At 35.2% G+C, this 19027-nt stretch overlaps 2 protein-coding genes across 5 annotated transcripts in view; both read right to left on the bottom strand.

The window, feature by feature from the left end:
* Positions 1 to 657: 657 nt before the first annotated feature.
* On the bottom strand, positions 658 to 8377 carry LOC106154090 (endonuclease/exonuclease/phosphatase family domain-containing protein 1-like). The gene is made up of 8 exons (XM_087011278.1): positions 8272 to 8377; positions 7093 to 7725; positions 4919 to 4970; positions 4563 to 4673; positions 3905 to 4036; positions 3439 to 3628; positions 2203 to 2343; positions 658 to 1765 (listed from the first exon to the last, which is right to left on the bottom strand). Exons 2-8 carry the CDS (start codon positions 7461 to 7463, stop codon positions 1587 to 1589), a joined length of 1176 nt encoding a protein of 391 aa, XP_086867404.1. The 5' UTR covers positions 7464 to 7725; positions 8272 to 8377; the 3' UTR covers positions 658 to 1586.
* Positions 8378 to 8559: 182 nt separating this feature from the next.
* Positions 8560 to 19027, bottom strand: part of LOC106154081 (endonuclease/exonuclease/phosphatase family domain-containing protein 1) — a 37507-nt gene continuing 27039 nt past the window's right edge. For all 4 annotated transcript variants that reach the window (XM_087011273.1, XM_087011274.1, XM_087011275.1 and 1 more), the window contains exons 5-8: positions 17400 to 17513; positions 13089 to 13269; positions 12536 to 12676; positions 8560 to 12080 (exon numbers count right to left, since the gene is read on the bottom strand). In XM_087011273.1, the coding sequence (XP_086867399.1) occupies positions 11926 to 12080; positions 12536 to 12676; positions 13089 to 13269; positions 17400 to 17513 (591 nt within the window). In that variant the 3' untranslated portion in view covers positions 8560 to 11925. The remainder of the gene's footprint in view (positions 12081 to 12535; positions 12677 to 13088; positions 13270 to 17399; positions 17514 to 19027) is intronic.

Raw genomic sequence — 19027 nt, 5'->3', positions numbered from 1 at the left:
AGAGGTTAGTGTCAAGTTATCTCTGAAGCTCAGGGTGCTGCCAGGACGCTATTTCTCAAATGTTTCTGTTTGACATGCCTGATACATGTACAAACACTGAAACCATTCATTACATTCATTTTCAAAGCATTCTTGATTACTTTTCAAATTACATCACAATCTTATATTTCAACATGAATCATGGTAAATTGATGACTCAAGCTTCTTAGAAAACATAAAATATGTAAGTTTTCTAATAAAGAAATAAAGAAATAGTTATAAGACACAGTGTTTATTGATCTGTTCTTTTTAGAAAGAGTGTACATGTTATTTTGTTGATTCTGTAACATATGACACACCTTGATTCCAGTCAATGGCAAAAAAATATCAGCACTTTTAAGCAACACTGTATTAATATCTCAATTTACCTCAAAGACTCTATACTGAAATATTTCAACCCAATGCCAAAAGTCAAACAGGTCAAAAATTTTGTTGAAATGCATTAAACTTTGATGCCCTTATACAGTACTGGTAAAAAAGGCGTAAAATATCCATTCAAAAAAATAATCCCAATAAATATTTCCAAAACTAAAAAAATCTACTCTCACACTAAATAAAAGAAAAAGGAGAGAGGGCAAACACCCCATACTGACCTAGTTTTACCAGCCTAAAATTAAAAAAAAAGAGAATGATTGGGCACAAACTAATATAATATCTAATAAGTATATTTATTATGTGGTGTCTCACCAGAAGCTACTGTGTTATGTAAAAATCTACACAAGTAATCACCTTTAAAAGCATATCACATTCAGGAGTCAAGGTCTTTAAAACCTACTATATAAATGTACAGCACCATTTTAAACCATATTTATGGAAGTCAAAATATGACTTAGTTAATACAAACCTGACATCATTCTTTGCATCATATACCCCATAACTTACATTCATTGATAACCGCACGATTCATTACATTTTCTTTTCTCCACCAAGTCACTCCATAAAATGTGAAAATTCCAATTTTATTGTTCTGAATCTTGTTCTTTTTGCTCCATGTTAGACACAACCCCACATTTCTAATGTGCCTAAGACCTCACTCAACTACCTCAACTACCTAAGTTTCTGAAGTTAGATTTTAAATCACTTAGTGCTATACACACTACCCTTTGATTTTTTTCAAAAAGCTACTCTATACTTTTCAAAAGAGACATAGTTGCACAAGATCTTGTAAAAATATGATAAATCCAATAATCTCTGGGAAGAATATTCTGTAATGCAGAATTATAATATTATTGCCTTAAAAATTCGTAAAATCTTTTAAACGACACAAAATTCATAAATTCATAAAATACTTTTAAAAATTCCCTGAAAATGCTTGTCTACATACTTTTTAGTTCACAAGCCAGTGATGCTGATACAGATATTATACCTTGTACTCCTCAAACAATATTTGGTTGTAAGTAGTAAATTATACATCATCAGATTTGCACTTTTTTTCTCTTTCATATATCTCTCATATGTAGGAATAGTACGTGACACCATCAATTACGCATCACTACGTGAATTCTCATTTCCCTCTCCGCAAACTAGCCTCAGACTCGCCCCACTTCTCACTCCTCCACCTTGATCCCCTTCACGCCAGCTGTGAGGTCACCATCTGCGTCCATGTCGTGGTCAGTGAAGTACTCCGCCCACACTGGACAGTGGTCAGCCACTATGCCTCCCCAAAACCAGTCATCATGGGGTATCCACTGGTGGGTCAACCCCTCACGAATGACCCCAGACTGACCTGAGGAATTAAAAAAAAAATTTATACAGGTCTTGAGCATTTAATCAGGTTCAGTTAATAAAAGAACAAAGGGTGTGCAGATAGGAATATTCACCTTGCTTACCTGTATATCAAGAGATATGAAAAAATCAGAACACAAAATTACAAAATATGACAACTAAGCTACAGCGTGAGATTAAGTTGTAAAGTCATTCAACTCAGTTATCATTTGTATTACTTCTACTTCTGTAACAGTTGCTATTATTATTGTTGTTGTTGTTGTTATTATTATTATTATAAGAACTATTTATTCACATATGAATTTGTTTTGCATACTTCATATATCAGGCAAAAAGTACCAGCCCATATAACCCCAAAAATGTTGGCCCCAGATCTGGTTAGTAAAACGAGGTAAATGGTGATTGTCTGTGTCATTAAAATGTTCAAATTTCTCTCACCTGTGAACACATCCTGTGCTTGTTTACTCATCCAAATGTTGTCGTAGGTTCTGCTGCCTTTCAAGTTGCGCAGGTTGATGTTAGTGTTGGTGTGCTCATCTACAGTGTTCTTATACCCAGCATCACGGAATGCATCAAAATCTGATCAAAAAAAATGTTTGCACATACAGTATATGAAATGAAATGTAAAATTTATGCCGACAATCACAATTCTTTTGTTTAAATTAACTTCATTAATTCATTTTTATTTTTTACCCATGTAATAATCTCTGAGTCTTTTTAATCAGTAAATAAGTTAACAATCAATCTTAGACTAGTTATTAAAAAAATTGAAATTCACTTGTCTTTTATATTTCCACTGCCATGAAACTAAACAGTTATACACTCCACATGTAACAATATTATCCGTGGATATCTTAAAGAGTGCACTAGAAAAAAAACATATTTCCCAGTATTTCAACACAATTCACAATGTTCAAAGGAGAATTCACCACTGTGTTAACAAAGTATTCCAATTTTGAAGTATGGTATTATCTTTTGGCAATATGCAGATTGTCCATGTCAGATAATCATATTCCAGTGAGTTTTGGCTTGGGCATAATAACAAATTATGTTCAAGGTTTTGGCAAGCATTTCAGTTTAAATCTTAGATAAGATAATTTAGAGTTATAGGAAATCGATGTTTATTCATTTTTACAGAATACATTTGCCCATGAGAACTAAACCTTCATTTATTTTTTACATTATAAATTTTTCTTATCTCTTTTTATAAATTCTAGAATAATCAACCTACCTTCATGTTCTGGTCCCAAATTAAAGTCACCCAGGATTCCTTTTTTAGATTCTACAATAATCAACATACCCTCTTGCTCTGCTCCAAAATTAAAGTCACCCAAGATTCCTTTTATTGACTCTAAGATCGCATTCACAACGAGTTGAGCCAGGCTTTACAAATCCTGGGGACTAAATATGGCAGACGTACATGAAAGAAAAACCGCCTAATCTTTTAATAGTCTCTCTGCTTCTCACAAGCCTCCCCATGTGTCGTCCCTGCGGGGGTACAGTCATTAAATTTCAGCTCCATTGGGACGACACATGGGGAGGCGTGTGAGAGGCGGAGAGACTATTAAAAGATTAGGCAGTCTTTCTTTCATGTACGTCCGCCATATTTAGTCCCCAGGATATGTAAAGCCTGGCTCAATTCGTTGTGAATGCGGTCTAAAACACTCAACATACCCTCCTGTTCTGGTCCCAAATTAAAGTCCCCCAGGATCATGATGTCCCTCTCCCCAGGCAGTTGCTCCTGAATGGCCTCCAAGACCAAAGGACACCTGCCAATCTCCTCCTGCAAACGGTCAAGGTCCTCCATCTGTAGTCCAGTGGCCTTCAAGTGGACGCTGACCGCAACAAAGTCGAGCTCCTTTGCCTGGAGAATGAAGTATGCTTTTGTAGCTTGCACTGCTTTGTTTAAGTCAATATAAGATAATATCATTATCACTTATATCAGGCTGACTGCAAGTTTGAAAAAGAATAAATCGTAAAAGAAAAAAAATCTTCAAAATATTATCATATTATAAACTGACATTCTTGTCTCTTTTCAGGCCCTATCAAACATGAATTAGTACAAATCTTAGCTACTTGATGAAAATTTACTTTCCATTCAAAAATAAGGTGGCATTTTTTTCCATTGTCTGGCACAAACCTTAAAAACCACCATAAAAGGCCTCCTCGCGAACTGCTTGGGTGCCCCTCTGCGGTGTCGCTCTATGAGGGAAGATGACACCACCTCAATGCCTTGGCTGGTGTCATAGATAAATCCATTATATTCTGGAGCCTGGAAAAAGAGAGAAATAGTTTTTAATTCTCTGCTGTTCACTAAGCACGTAACTGTTAGTCACTATAAACTGATCATCCTTAAGACCCAATATACACAACACAATGACACACACAACATACTATAACTGGATGTATAATTCATAGTTAATATAATAATTCAGTCATCTGTTCTTATCCATTACTAAACACTGTACTAAATGAAATGAAACTTGAAAATTGGCCAACTTGTAAAACTGGTTTATATATATCTGAATAAGTGCTTGCTGGAAGGCAAATGGAAGCAAATGAAAAGTATGTGTTATCTTGAAAGACATAAAGACATGATGCTAATAGGAGCAAATTCTATGGCAAGATGGATGAATCTCAGAAGTTGAATCCCTGGAGTAAGAGGTATTTTATTATTTTATTACTTTTTTATTATTTTCATTTATTTATTTATTTATTTATTTATTTATTTATTTATTTATTTATTTTTCTTTGGGGGGGGGGGGGGGGGGGCGTTACCAACAACCACAAGTAAGTACCTGATACATTCTCCCAGCTGGAGTATCTGATATCACAGCTTTCCAATGTCCTCTCTGCCCCTTCCAATTCTTTACATTAGGGATAATAGGATTGTTCAGCTCGTCACAGATCTAAGAAAACAAATCAATACTAATTCAATTTGTCAACCAATACTTTAAAACATCTATTAGCAGAAATGTACTTTCAATTTAGTATATTCCCACACATGCTGCAGGTTTATTTTCAATGGCAGGATTTTTAGTATCAGTATTTCTTTGAAATCTCAAATCAAATTATATAAAAATCTGAATGACTTTAGCTTATTGCATTACTGTTAATTTGTTTGCTTTGGGGTGCATAATAACCTTAAACTTACCTTATCTAGAACCTCTCTGTCAGCAATTTCTTGTAGAGCAAGGATACCAAACCTGGAAAGATTTTCAAAAGATTTTCAAATACTTTAAATATGCAAGATCAATGCCTAAAAACTAAAACCCTGTTCCCACACCTAGACCGTTCTAGCAGGATCGATCCATCTCTGAGGGGTCTCGCTAAATTTGTTCCGCTTAAGCGGCTCTGATGTCTGGCATGTCTCCTGAAGCTGTTAGGGGGTAATTAACCATCGTTAAGCAGCTTCAGTAGGCATGCCAGACATCTAAGCCACTTAAGCCCTCAGAGATGGGTCTATCCTGCTAAATAGACCTAGGTATGGGAACGGGGTCTAAGTTGTCACAAATATATAAATGCAGTGATAATATCAGGTAAAATTCTGGTAGTTCCAGGTGACTTTAACAATAATGTACCCAGGAGACCCCCCCCAATACAATTTGTAATAACAATAAAAGCTTTACAATAAAAGCATAACTCTGTTGAGTAATAAAGCACCCACTAAGCCAATAAGATGGCTATTAATCAAACTTCAGACATGCCTTATCATGTAAACAGGTCCACCATTACACCACATTCACCTCATAGATGAGAGTCCCCACCCAACAGTTTTCCACCCACTAGTTTTTGGGTAAACACTGTTATGTACCATCTCATTTCAAAGTGGTTTATTGTCTCAAAGTCACTTTCCATGTTCAGAAAAACAAGCACCTTTATATGTTTTCCGTTTAGAGACCACCATAAAGAATTCTTATAAGCAAATAATTTTACTTACTAGTATATACAGACTCAGACTTATTTATGATTCTTTCATTATTTTTCTTTGTCTTTTTGAGAGAACTACATATTATCAAATGCCCCCTATGTCAGTTTTTTCTGATGTCTGTTTTCTTTTCTTTTTTTCTTTCTCTGTTTTCAGAATAATCTGCATACACGCAATTAGTCAATTCATTTTCACAAAATATACTTAATCCAGAAATAAAGTCCAATCCATGTCAAGGAGCCATTTGTCTCACCACCCACTCAGTAGCAGACAGCATTCTAGTGGCACTGTTGCACAGGAAAATTTACAGTAATTACTTGATATTTTCAGTGGGAGGTGGGATGTGAATTTTACAGATACTGTATTTTTAAGTCCTAAATTCTTAAAATTAGAACATTCTCCTTGCATGGTAGCAACAACACTGAAAGGCAGGCTACCTTGTATTTCTATTCTATGTAGTAAAAGCACCACAAATACTACACAAAAAGTATGTATCTAAAGGATTGACAATTTTTTCCCCATTGAAAAGATTGAGTCATTACCATATGTCTGCCCACCACAGGTATAACAAGTTGTCAAGACAACTTCTTGGGTATAATTAGTGACAGGAATGTTTGCGCTGACAGTAGCCTTGGCTTGTGTTAACGCATGGCTCACACCAAAAGAGATGGCACATCTTTTTTTCACAATGAAACGATTCTAGCGTATCCATTGTAATTTGACAAAAAAATTCTTGCCTGAAATGAACTGAGCAGTCAATGAACAGTCCTGCTTATGACAACTCAGGAACTAAATGCCATGAAGTTAAACTAGCACTTTAACAATAAATTTTATTCAAATGGAAATAAAAATGCAACTGTACATCTTTCAGCTGATTCCTGTATATATATATCATTCAAATCATGCTTCAAACTAGGCCAATGTGTGAAAATATGCATCTCTATAACAGTGACCCCTATCTGTCTCAAGGTCTTCCTTGACAGATTGCATCATAATATAAGGCCCACCAGAAGATTGTGTGCAGCAAAGCATGGATTTTACATCTATCCAGGGTTGTTTTTTTCACCCATGGACAAAATGGCTGGAGGGGGCTTAGGTATAATATAATTTCCACTTGCTGATTTTTCTTTCTTTTTTCTCTTTTTTCTCTTTCTTCATTTCTTTTCTTATACAAATGCTGGCGAACAACCAAAGTGATGAGCACTTTATTTTACATTTTTAAAAGGAAAGAGAAGTTATAAAAAGTATTAATTAACAGCTCTTGTAAAGCTCAAAGACAATCTTATAAGATTTACACAGCCTCAAAAAACTTTTGACAGCAAATTTGCAGGTGTTTATAAATTAAGAAATTAAAGAAAAGAATGGAAGTGGTCTTAAATTTTGCCACAAGTTTTCCTTACCCATTTTCCAGTACAGTCATACAGATGACTTCTCGTACTCCTGGATTTGCAATCTTGTTCAAGCAGCACGACAGGACATTCCAGCTTCCGATGCGGACAACAGGACGTCCATCTTTCTGGAAGTCAAACGGCTCTGCTACCTCCGGTCTAGGGGTCACTTCTGTGAGAGCTGGGAATAGCAGACCCAGGTCAAGTCCACCCCCTCCCCCTGTCTCTTCAAGTTTGACTGCGTCCATTTTAACAATGGTCTCCTCAGGAGCTGATGACCGGTTATGGTCAGCTTGACCATCTGCTGTGGCCACTCCCCCTTGTCCTCCAGTTGGTGACGTTACAGAGGCATCAGCAGTCTGTTTAAAAAGGCAATTCCCCATTTTTGCAAGGTCTTAGTAACCAAAATTTTGAGACAAATATCTTTTATGCGCTGACCATGAAAGAGCTCAAGATTTTTTCAACCCAATCAGTTACTATATAAGAGTGTATGTGTGACTGGGAAAATTATAATCAGATACTCGGCACACTCATATAAAATACAATTAGTAACCAGTGGCCAATTTTAATGGCCTCAGTCAGGCCGGTGAGTAATATATCTTGCTGGCTAAGTGTGGGAGATGGACGCAGCTGATAAGTCCAAACCTGCAATTATGAATAGGAGTATAAGGTATTTTCAAAAGTAACCATATGTTTTATGTTTTATGTGATCGACTTTGGCATTTAAGTTGGAGTCGTTTCAATTTAGCCACAACATGATTATCTAGTCAGACAGAACACACAACCATCACAAGTGATATGATAAGGGTTTAAAAAGGATCATTTAAATGTTAAATACAGTACAATGATACATGCATAAAGAATTTATCTACATCAAAGTCTATTAAGTAGTAATCAGATGTTAGGTAAAGCTGATAAAATGAAATTGATCGTGGATTCTTGTCATAAAATTTATAAAAAAATTCAAATATAACAAACAAAGAAGCAGTAGAGTATTAGTTACTTTAGATTTGACAGAGTTAGTCGCCGGCCGGCCAAAATAATACCCCTTAATTGCTTCATGGAATTACAACTTGTTTTAAAAGTTATCAAACATGGTGAAATTCTGCACATAATGTTGATTCACACTAATGAGTGGTTTTTAAATCATGAGAGGCCATGAACAGGCAGTACATTTCTTTACAAACATACCGTTTTTACTAGGGAATTCACCACACCCGCCTTATTATGGATAAAAACTAACTTCCGGAACTTCATAGAACGCCAAGACAAGCCGAATCCCCACTAGTTTTCTGCATGTATGACTATCGATTCATTTTTATGATTTCAAAATTTTCTCTTTTTGAAAATATTGAATGACGTTTTAGAAATAGTATAAATTTAAATATGTTTGATCTTAGTTCAACATTATCATGGCCAGTGAAGAAAATTGAAAATGGTCCATATTAATGCTTGAAAAATATTTTTCAAATACAAATATCATTGTAAAATCATTTATTTTCAATACAGGACATATGTGCATTGAATCAGCCCTAATACATGGCAATGTGAGAGGTTAACCACATACAAACAGTCTTTTTATTGCAGTCTTCTTAATAAATCTTAATAAATCTTGTGAACAGGTCTACTTATAGCGCTTTTTACATTTTGAACAGCGATAATTCTGTAGCTATTATTTCTGTCAAATTCTACGATCAGCCCATTGCTGAACACTAAAAAGTGCTTTTCGAACCCTGACAACAGAACTTACTCTCCCCTACTACTACTACTACTACTACTACCACTACTAATACTCTGTTGACATTAGTGATGCATGAAAACATTTGGTGGGCAATGGCATGTCTATCAATACGTTTATTTTCTAATATGTAATTTGTTTCTTTATAAGAAGTAAGGCTTTGATAACATCAGCATCATTTTCAAATGACAAATTTCACTAAGTGCTATCTTCCAACTAGTCCTTAGTGGCAAGAAAGTGTTTTTTCTCTCTCTGTACTGAAAAAGATGCAACACATACAACTGTCACAGAAATTTTTCCACAGCAGTAAATGTTTCATCTAGTGTGCATCACTGTTGTCATCATTGTCAAATAACATCTCCTCTAATTAGTAAATCTAGGAATTGTCACAGAAAATAAATGACCTAATACCTGTACAGGGTAACCAACCACTGCCTTACATCAACAACCTCAATAGGAGGCTCATCTTTAAAAATCTTCTAGGACAGTACTAGTGTACGAGGGCATTCAGAACGAGGCGATCTGTGGACTAGCAGATCCACCTATCAAATAGGGCTGACCAGGGGCGGATCTAGAGCTATTTTCTGACAGTCTTCCAAATTATCTTCGTCGGTCCATCCTCCATTTTGACCGTCTTCCGACAGAAAAAATTAGATTCCCGTCAATGTAAACTTTAAAATCTGACTGTCTTCTGGAAGACCCAAAAGAAGGCCTAAATCCACCCCTGCTGACCCACATAAAAGCAGAGCCAACTCATTTGCCGTTTTCTCCCCCTATGCACACTCCTTTAAATGGATTGAATCACATCTCCAGGGTTTAATTGCTAGACCCCTGCGGGGACGGCGCGTGTGGGGGGGCGGGGAGACCAATGCAGTTGGCCATATTTGATCCACGGATCTGTTAGTCTCCAGACCAACTCGTTCTGAATGGCCTCTAAAATATCAATGCCTTACATCAACATGACTTCAGTCTGAAGCTTCTTTTCACAATCTGTTAGAACCTTCTTTATTAAAAGCCAACAGACATATGTAGAATGACAGAAATTGTAGCCTTTTGGGACAGTATATTTTGGAAAGTGTCATTCTAAACTGAGCATTTGCATTGGTAAAGAAGCTGACTTAAAACTATTTATACAAGTAGCACCCAATAAAAACCTATTCCAGTGTGAATATGTTGATTCTGAAGGTATCTAGTTTGAACAAAGTTGCATTGTTGTTGCTTAAATTGATAAATAATAACAATATACGACCAATAATTGTGCTTTATACGTGTATAATTCTCATTAAGATACAAAGCTACATGGAACTAATCAACAAACATGTCAGATCCATCATTTTCTACAAAAATTAAAAATATACCTTATTTTAAATATTTTAATATTTTGAGTTTCCTACAGAGTGGACCCATGCCATTTGTTTTTCAATCAATACAGATCAAAGTTCAGCAAGAAAATGGATAAAAATCTTGAGAATTGTAGCAAAAAAAAGTAAATCATGCAAAGGCACTAAAAGCATGGTGGGTGTTGAACAAACACATACACAAATGTTTTCTTTCTTTGTATTAAATTATGTATAATGATCAAACTAAACATACCATCATGGTATGTTATGTCAAAAAGTTTTCTAATACACGAGTAGCATGGTGCAGCATGAACAACAGTAGATATTTCCTTTTTACTCACTCTCCCAGCTTCTCTCAATAACTGTGCTGTACCAGTTAATCTAATGAGTATTGCTGATGACTTCAATATTGCTTTCTGCAATGAAGTTTTAAAGGTGGGCAAATAATCACATAGTTGCACAAAGACAAATGGGATTCAACCATACAATAAGAGAAACTTCATTAAGAAACAACTCTTTCTGGCTTTTTTCTTCACAGGCAATTAAATTAGTGTTATTCCAAAGCTTATTAAAGAAACACTGGCCTTCATAAAAAAACATTCTTCAGACCCTAGTTGCGCACTGTAGATAAAATTCCCTGACATTACTTTTCACTTAGCACTTGACAATAAGTCCCATGGCATACTGACAGATATAGATGACCAGGGTCCAGCTTCCTTAGCTTATGGCTTCTCATTGCACGGGTAATTCTAGCAAATGGCTATCTAAATACTAGACTTCTATCTTTAACTAACAGTGACTTCCTGACATGGGCCACTAGCAAATTTAAATCTAATATATAAGTCTAATCCTTCACAAACACTGACCTCCTGAATTCAAACCTAGTCTGGTATTTAGCCTTTCAACTGCATGTTAACCAAGACATACATGGAATTTAAATCCAAATTTTACACGAACTCCAGTGCTTTAGCTTTCCGTTATTTGACCTCTTTGTTACTCACAAAATCATACACACTTTCAGAAATTATGATTCAGCTTTTTTTCTGAATTACTAAGAAAATAATGCCTTGGAGAAATGTACCTTAAAAATTATTTTTGTCTGAAATAAATAAGTTTTTACTTACTGTGGTGCTAAATCTACCACTGTTGCTTTTAAGTATAAAACAGTTTAAGTAATGTTAAATGTATGTTGTATCTAACAAGTGTCTTTTAAATTGGTTTCCAGGCTCATACCATTATATTGTACCAAAATTTCAACAAGTGCCCAAAATAATATTTTTTCGATGTTTTTGGTTTATTTGCTCAATTTTTGAAGAAATCATGACAGAATTTTGTGAAAAGAGTGTCATCTGTTTAAAACCAAAATGGCACTAGTATGACTCCATCATCTCTCTTTATATATATATATATATATAGTTTTAGAGGCTAAATACAGCAATACAGTCAGTCAAACTAAAAACAACATTTCAGTGCAAAATATATTTATGCCATCTAAAACTTCAAGGTCCAAGGTTGTAAATTCCTCATTCAATATTGGACAGTAGTTGGCGACAATTTTACAGCAACCAGCAATTTTGGATCCTGAAAGTCCAGTTTTTCTGTCCACGTAGATCTCGACCTTGATCGGTCAGTGGTCATCAATTTTGGATCCTCAAAGTCCAACTCTTCTGTCCAAGTGAAATTCAGCCATGAATAGGCTGTTGTCATTGAAAATCTTTTGGTGACTGGCCATCCTCATGATCCTCCTCCTGATGATCCTCCTCCTCATCATCTCTCTATCAAATCTACATCTTCCAGACCCACACTACTGTCTGTATAAAATTCTGCCCAGACTGGACAGTGGTCAGTGGCAAGGCCGCCCCAGGTCCAGCCATTCGGGATCCAGACACTGGTCAAACCCTCTCTGACCACCTTAGAGTGACCTGTGGAGAGAAAAGACACTTGTTTATACATCTAAAATCATATAAATTAACCAAATTGGTTGTGCCTCTCTTCATATACATATAATTTTGATATCTTTCTCGTTTGGAGTTTTCTTTCACGTTCCAAATAAAATGAGCACAGCGACTATAGTACCAGTAGATCTAATATTATTTAGAGCACTAGGGTTCAAAAGAAATTGTCTCAACTTCCAGTTAGCATGAAAATTCATGCCATAACACTCCTATTGACAGTTCTGATATATACTGGCCGACAATTGGAGCTCTAATGCATAAATTTTTGTGCTACTTCCAGCTATATCTGCACACCAAAACACCTTTCTAGAGAAGTATAGGGGTGGGCAGAGGCAGGGGCCATGGGGGGGGGAGGACCTCTACTTTACATCCACCCCCTCCTGCATTCCCCAAATACCAAAAAAGATGATTCATCTTCTCACCTGTGTAGCCAGCCTGTGCCTGCTTGCTGAGCCAGATGTTGTCACAGGTGGCAGCACCTGCCATGTTCTCCAGGCTGATATCAGTGAAGCACCCCTCTGCCACTGTGTGGACATATCCATTGTCTTTTAACAAGGAGAATTCTGAAATCCAATTCATATTGATATTTGTCAGATACCCTGATTTTCTGCTGAATTCTATATATACAATCCAATGCTAGCATCTGTGTATGAACTTTCTCCAAATGGTGATGATAGTGGATTTTGACTAAAAAAAAAAAATTTTCCAACTTGAAAAAAAACACTTGAAAAAAATTTGGCTTGGAAAAAAAGAGGAGAAAACATAAATTTGAGCCCATTTACACCTTTAATTTCACATCAGCATCTTCCAACATATTTTTTTCCAAATTTTTTAGTGTCGTAATTGTCAGAATTTTAATTTTTTTATTAACAACTTTCCATGTATGTAAAATAAATACATGACCACCTCACCATGAATTAGACAAGAATTATACGCCGTAGTAATAAAAAATTACGTAATGAAGATCCCCTATACCTTTAGCACCAGGTCCCAGATTAAAATTCCCCAGTATTATGACATCCTTTGTTCCAGGGGACTTTTGTTCCAGTGTTTCCAGGATAGATGGCAAAGTAGACATAATCTCAGAGTGTAATCTCGTCTGGTCTGTTGAGCAGGGATTGTGGACATTAACGGACACCAGGGGATGCTGCTTTACCTACAAGAAAAACAAGGCAGCAAAGCTGTCAAATGTACAGACAAAAAACAGGAAATAACTATGCACAAAATAGGCTACTGTCAATTCTGATGCAAAAATACATTATGTTAAACTGAAAATTCAACATCAAATTTTAATTATCCTCAACAGGTAATACCAATGTAATTAAAATATGTGACAAGTTTACACTTTGAAAATGTATAACTTCCAGAAAAAGAAGTTCCTTAGACTGCTTTTCCAACTCAGACTGCATTTTAGTCCTGTATTTCTTTTTTGAAAGTTTGGCAATCATAAGTAACATGGTTTTCCCATAATGGTCATCATGGCAGCAGCACCCAAAATTGTGTTTTCTTCTATTCTGATGCAATATTACATAATGGTTAACAGCATAATAACTCAATTTTAATAATAAAATATACGTATCATGGATTTTCAGAAAATGTGACTAGCATGGGTCTTCAAGCCCGTGGAACTTCAAAGTCACACCTTGAAAATGCCAATATGTGAAAAATTAAATTTTCACAAAATAACTGTTTACTGGCAGCAAGAATTACCAAACAGACTGTATTTCCTACTGAAGCTGTATTTTAGTCCCATGTTTCTTTCCTGTAAGTTTGAGAACAGTAAATGACATGGTTTTTCTTAAATGGTCATCATGGGAGCAGTGCCCAAAATAGTTTTTTTTTTTTTCAAATTTTGATGCAATATTACATAATGTTTAACAGCATAATGACCATCAACTTTAATAATAAAATATTAGAATTATGGATATTCAGAAAATGTGACTAGCAAAGGTCTTCAGGCCCATGGAACCAAAATGTAAACGAGACAGCACTGTTCTGAAATGTTTTTTTTTCCATTTTTAACAATTTTTAACATAAAACAAAATTATCAGTTTTCTGCCGTTTTTTATATGATAAACTAAGAAAATTGATGAGATGGGAAAAATATCAACAGAGCAGTGTTAAATGTCCAATCTCTTCCATTCTGAGATTCTGAACATAGTGAATGATTGAATCTGACAAACTGCAATGATATGAGTTTATTTCCATTTTTGAAACTTTATTACACAATACACGATAACAAGTTTACCATCATTTTTACATAATCAACTAATAATGTTGTAAAATTGCAGGAAATGCCAAACAAACACTTTTACGTATCTTATTAGTTCAATAATGAAACTGTTTACATGCCTAAGAATTAAATCTGAGGAAATGTGAAAAAACTGCATTTCTTTAAAATAATGGCCCGATTATGCTGATTTTTTAACTCAACCTGCGTTTTAGCAGGAATGACCACTCCTGTGAGTTTAATGACAATTGGCCTATCTGTTTTTCTTATATTGTGTTTACAGTGTTGCATAGGTGCTGAAAAGTGAAAAAAAAAGCATAACTACTAAAATAGTGGCCCGATCATGCCGATTTTCGAACTTGACCTGCATTTTATGAATATTCTTCAGCTCTGTAAATATACAGCCAAAAAGTAAAACTGCCTTCCACTTATCGTGTTTACAATGAAAGTGCATGGCGCCGGCGACAGCGACAGTGACGGCAACGACGGCGACGACAGACGCAGGTGATGGCAATATGTACAGACACATCTGTACACATTAACTGTACTGTTTGAGAACAGTTAGTGACATGGTTTTTCTTAAATGGTCATCATGGGAGCAGTGCCCAAAATAGGTTTTTTTCAAATTTTGATGCAATATTACATAATGTTTAACAGCATAATGATCATCAATTTTTAATAATAAAATATTAGTATCATGGACAAATAGTAAACGTGACTAACAAAGGTTTTTAGGCCGATGGAACTTCAAAGTCACACCTTCAAAATGCCAAAATGTAAACAAGACTGCACTGTTCTGAAATGGGTTTATTTCCATTTTTAACACTTTTTTAACATAAAAACAAAATTAATAGGTTACTGCCATTTTTATAAGATCAACTAAGAAAATTGATGAGATGTGAAAAATATCAATAGAACAGTGTTAAATGTCCAATTTCTTCCATTCTGAGATTCTGAACATAGCGAATGATTGAATCTGACAAATTGCAATGATATGAGTTTATTTCCATTTTTGACACTTTATTACACAATACACGATAACAAGTTTACCATCATTTTTATATAATCAACTAACAATGTTGTAAAGATGCAGGAAATGTCAAACAAACACTTTTACGTATCTTATTACTTAAATAATAAGGCTATTAACATGCCTAAGAATTAAATCTGAGGAAATCTGAGGAAATGTGAAAAAACAGCATAACTTCTAAAATAATGCCCCAATTATGCTGATTTTCGAACTTGACCTGCGTTTTAGTAAGATTGATTATTCCTGTGAGTGTCATGACAACAGGCCTAACGGTTTTCCTTAAAATGTGTTTACAAGGTTGCATATATGCTGAAAAGTGAAAAAACAGCATAACTTCTACAATAATGGCCCGATCATGCTGATTTTCGAACTTGACCTGCGTTTTATGAATATTCATCAGCTCTGTAAATATAAAGCCAAAAAGTAAAACTGCCTTCCACTTATCGTGTTTACAAGGAAAGTGCACGGCGACGGCATCGGCATCGGCATCGCCATCGGCGACGGCGACGACAGACGCAGGTGATGGCAATATGTACAGACACATCTGTGTCTGTACATAAAAAAACAAAGTTATGTGAAACAAAGTTACAGCAGCAAAGTATGTATAATTTTTAATGAAAAAGGCTGTGGATCTGTCAATTTCTCAGAAGGGTGAACCTATGTATTCTTTTAGTTTCATTTTTGATGAAATTTTTTAAAAGTTAGTATTTTGGCCCCAGATCTCCAGATTTTTATCCTCCGAGATAAAAGTACTCAGCATACATTTTTCACACTGAAAACCTCCACAAGCAAGAATAATGCAAAGTTCAATGAACCTCCCCCATAAATGTCATTTGGTCTCAGAAGATTACAAACATGATCAAGATATAAAAAAAGCCAATGCATTGATCTCAAATGTACTTTTCCACTAGTATCATAATTGCATTTCTGCCTATCTCATCTCCACAGATACCCATTAGTGCCTTCATACCACAGCACTCTGCCAGAGACTAGTTTCCCCAGCAAACAGGGTTAACCGCTGTAATGTGAGACTAAACACAAGTAATATCGCTACTTCAAGCATTACTCGCACATTAGCACTGCCAAATGGGAAACAAGTGCTAAATATCTTCAACTTCGGTCTATGGATGCCCATAAGTTAATAGTTTTCACTATCAGACCTAGGCAGATATCATGTTAAAAAAATATGGGTGGATATTTGTTTACATTTACTATTATATATACCCTTTCAACTTTCTTTACATTTAAATACAGCCCATAGCTTTTAATACACATACATACACACAAAAAATGATATTCAATAAATGAATTACAGCATCAAAGCTTACTTCCTCTTTTTGCTCAAAAAGGAAAATAATTAAGCCACACAATTAGATTAATTTTAATGCACAACAAAACACAAAACCACAAAACATTCAGAACATGGTATTCATCCATTAGTGACATCTGCCAGGCTCTGAAAGCACATAACTATTTCATTTCAAACCAGTCAATATCTTCCCACTTAAACTGCAATGAGTCAGTCAGTTAGCCAACCTGGTCGAGTTGTAAATTTTTATACAACAGAGTGCCAGTTCCAATACACGTGTCAAGACGTTCACTGGCACATTAACTTGTGTGTAAATTGAACACAAGTTGCAAAAATCATCGCTCTGCTCTTGACAGCTGTTAGATGGTCAATAGTTAGGCTTTGAAATGCTGAACAATATATTCTTAAAAATTGGCAAAACTACACATAAAATATATATAATGGATTTGTCATGGTGGTTACATGTTTTCTCTTATATACTGGTATTCATAAAGTATGGATTGTGTTGAAATAAAATGACATCCAATAAATAATTTTGTTATTCTCATCGTCTTGTTCTAAAATACAATAAATTCTGATAAAATCGGAGGTACTGAAAACAGTGGCAGGTAACTTATGCACACCAGTTATGATATTTTTTTTCTAGAATACGTCCTTCTTTCAGTGTGTATGTGTGCATGCGTGCGCGTGTGTGTGTGTGCAAGCTCCGGTACATACCTTAAAATGTACCATGAATGGGCAGGCCGCAGAGTTTCCAGTTTGCACGAGTGAGGATCTGACTACTTCAATCTCTTGACTAGCATCATATATAAAGCCCAGGTACTCTTCATCCTGTCAAAATAGAAAATGTAGGCAGATACATGAAAAAATGAAAAATAAATATACTAGAAAAACATAGCAAACTTAATCCCACATGTGATTTTACTCTACCCTTGAAATGTAAGATGCAGTCAGAATATTACCCTTTTAATAAATTTATTCTTATAAAATACACACATACTAATTCTATTTTTTTTAACATTATTGGTTCCAATGCTTTTAAATTATGGATAATATGAACGCAAATTTTCAGTGTTTTCATATATATCTTTTTTTCTCCTCAAAGCATCTTTTAAATATCTTTAATTTCTGTTACTGCACTGCTAAGGGAATTCCTGACAAATGAAAACAAGCAGAGCAGTATGGATGTCACGATTCAATCTCATAATCTCCATAAACCATTACAAATAGATCATGCCCCACCTTTTGTATAATGCCACTTATGCAATTTATATTATTTCCCTTTGTAAAATCTACCTGAAGGTTAGCAATTGCCACAAAAACAGCAAATCTTCTCCTTTTTCCTATTTTGCCAATTTTCCATCTGAATATTTTTTGAGTTATGCTCCTGATTATTTTTTTATCTTATAATTCAATTTCTGACTGTCAACTCTAACAACAATCGAGCTGCCATATTCTATTCTCTTTGTCTGCAACCAAAGAAATTTGTAACACGAGTATCGCCATCAATATGACCAACCAACATGAACAACACAAAGCAACAGCAAGGTGTCAACAGTTTCGTGCTATGACTTGTTCTAACTTACCAGCGGGAAGTCAATTTTCATCCCAATGAGTGACTGTTTGAAGCTGTCAGAAAGATTTTCTTATGATTTCTACCTGCGGCTTCTATTATGAGGAGTCTGCGAGGAAGCTACGTAATTTTCCTTAACCTCAATATCTAGACAAAGATTAAATTGACCAAGTTCAGAGGTCCCTTTTTAAAGGATAAAATAATTTCAGTTCATTTTGACACCTAATAAATGAACAGTACTTCACAGAATGAGAACATGGGGTCCATTTCACTTCATTGTTTACAGTTTGTTTCCATCTGATAGACTTTTCGATATTTTCACACATTTATCCTGAAAATGAACACCAATTTTTAAACAAGATCATTTTCTGAAACAGAGATCCCGTCATCATGACATCACTATGCAACCAACACAAATTTTTAAGTTATTAAGTGATCCAAAGGCTGGACAATTAGCAAATTTTTCATCAATTTTTTTAATCAGAAGTCAGTTCAGTGTAACGGGGCCACGTATGCCACGTACAACATGGTGGGTCTACACCCAGCTTTTATTAAGGAAGGCTCTTAAAACACAACCGATTAAATTACATTGATTGGTGATGTAGTTTATCCATGCACATTTCTCAATTTAAAGCATATTGAATTCTATGTAGGTGAGTACATAAATGTGTGTGCCCACATATGCACTCATGTCATAGGCAGATTCATGGGCATTTTCTGACAGTCTTCCAATTTGAAATTGTCTTTGTTGAAATATCCTTCATTTCTGACC

The sequence above is a fragment of the Lingula anatina genome, chromosome 4 (assembly GCF_051362555.1).
Source record: "Lingula anatina isolate TDL-2025a chromosome 4, LinAna3.0, whole genome shotgun sequence".
Taxonomy (NCBI): Eukaryota; Metazoa; Brachiopoda; class Lingulata; order Lingulida; family Lingulidae; genus Lingula; species Lingula anatina.
This window is presented reverse-complemented; position numbering and strand designations above follow the sequence as displayed.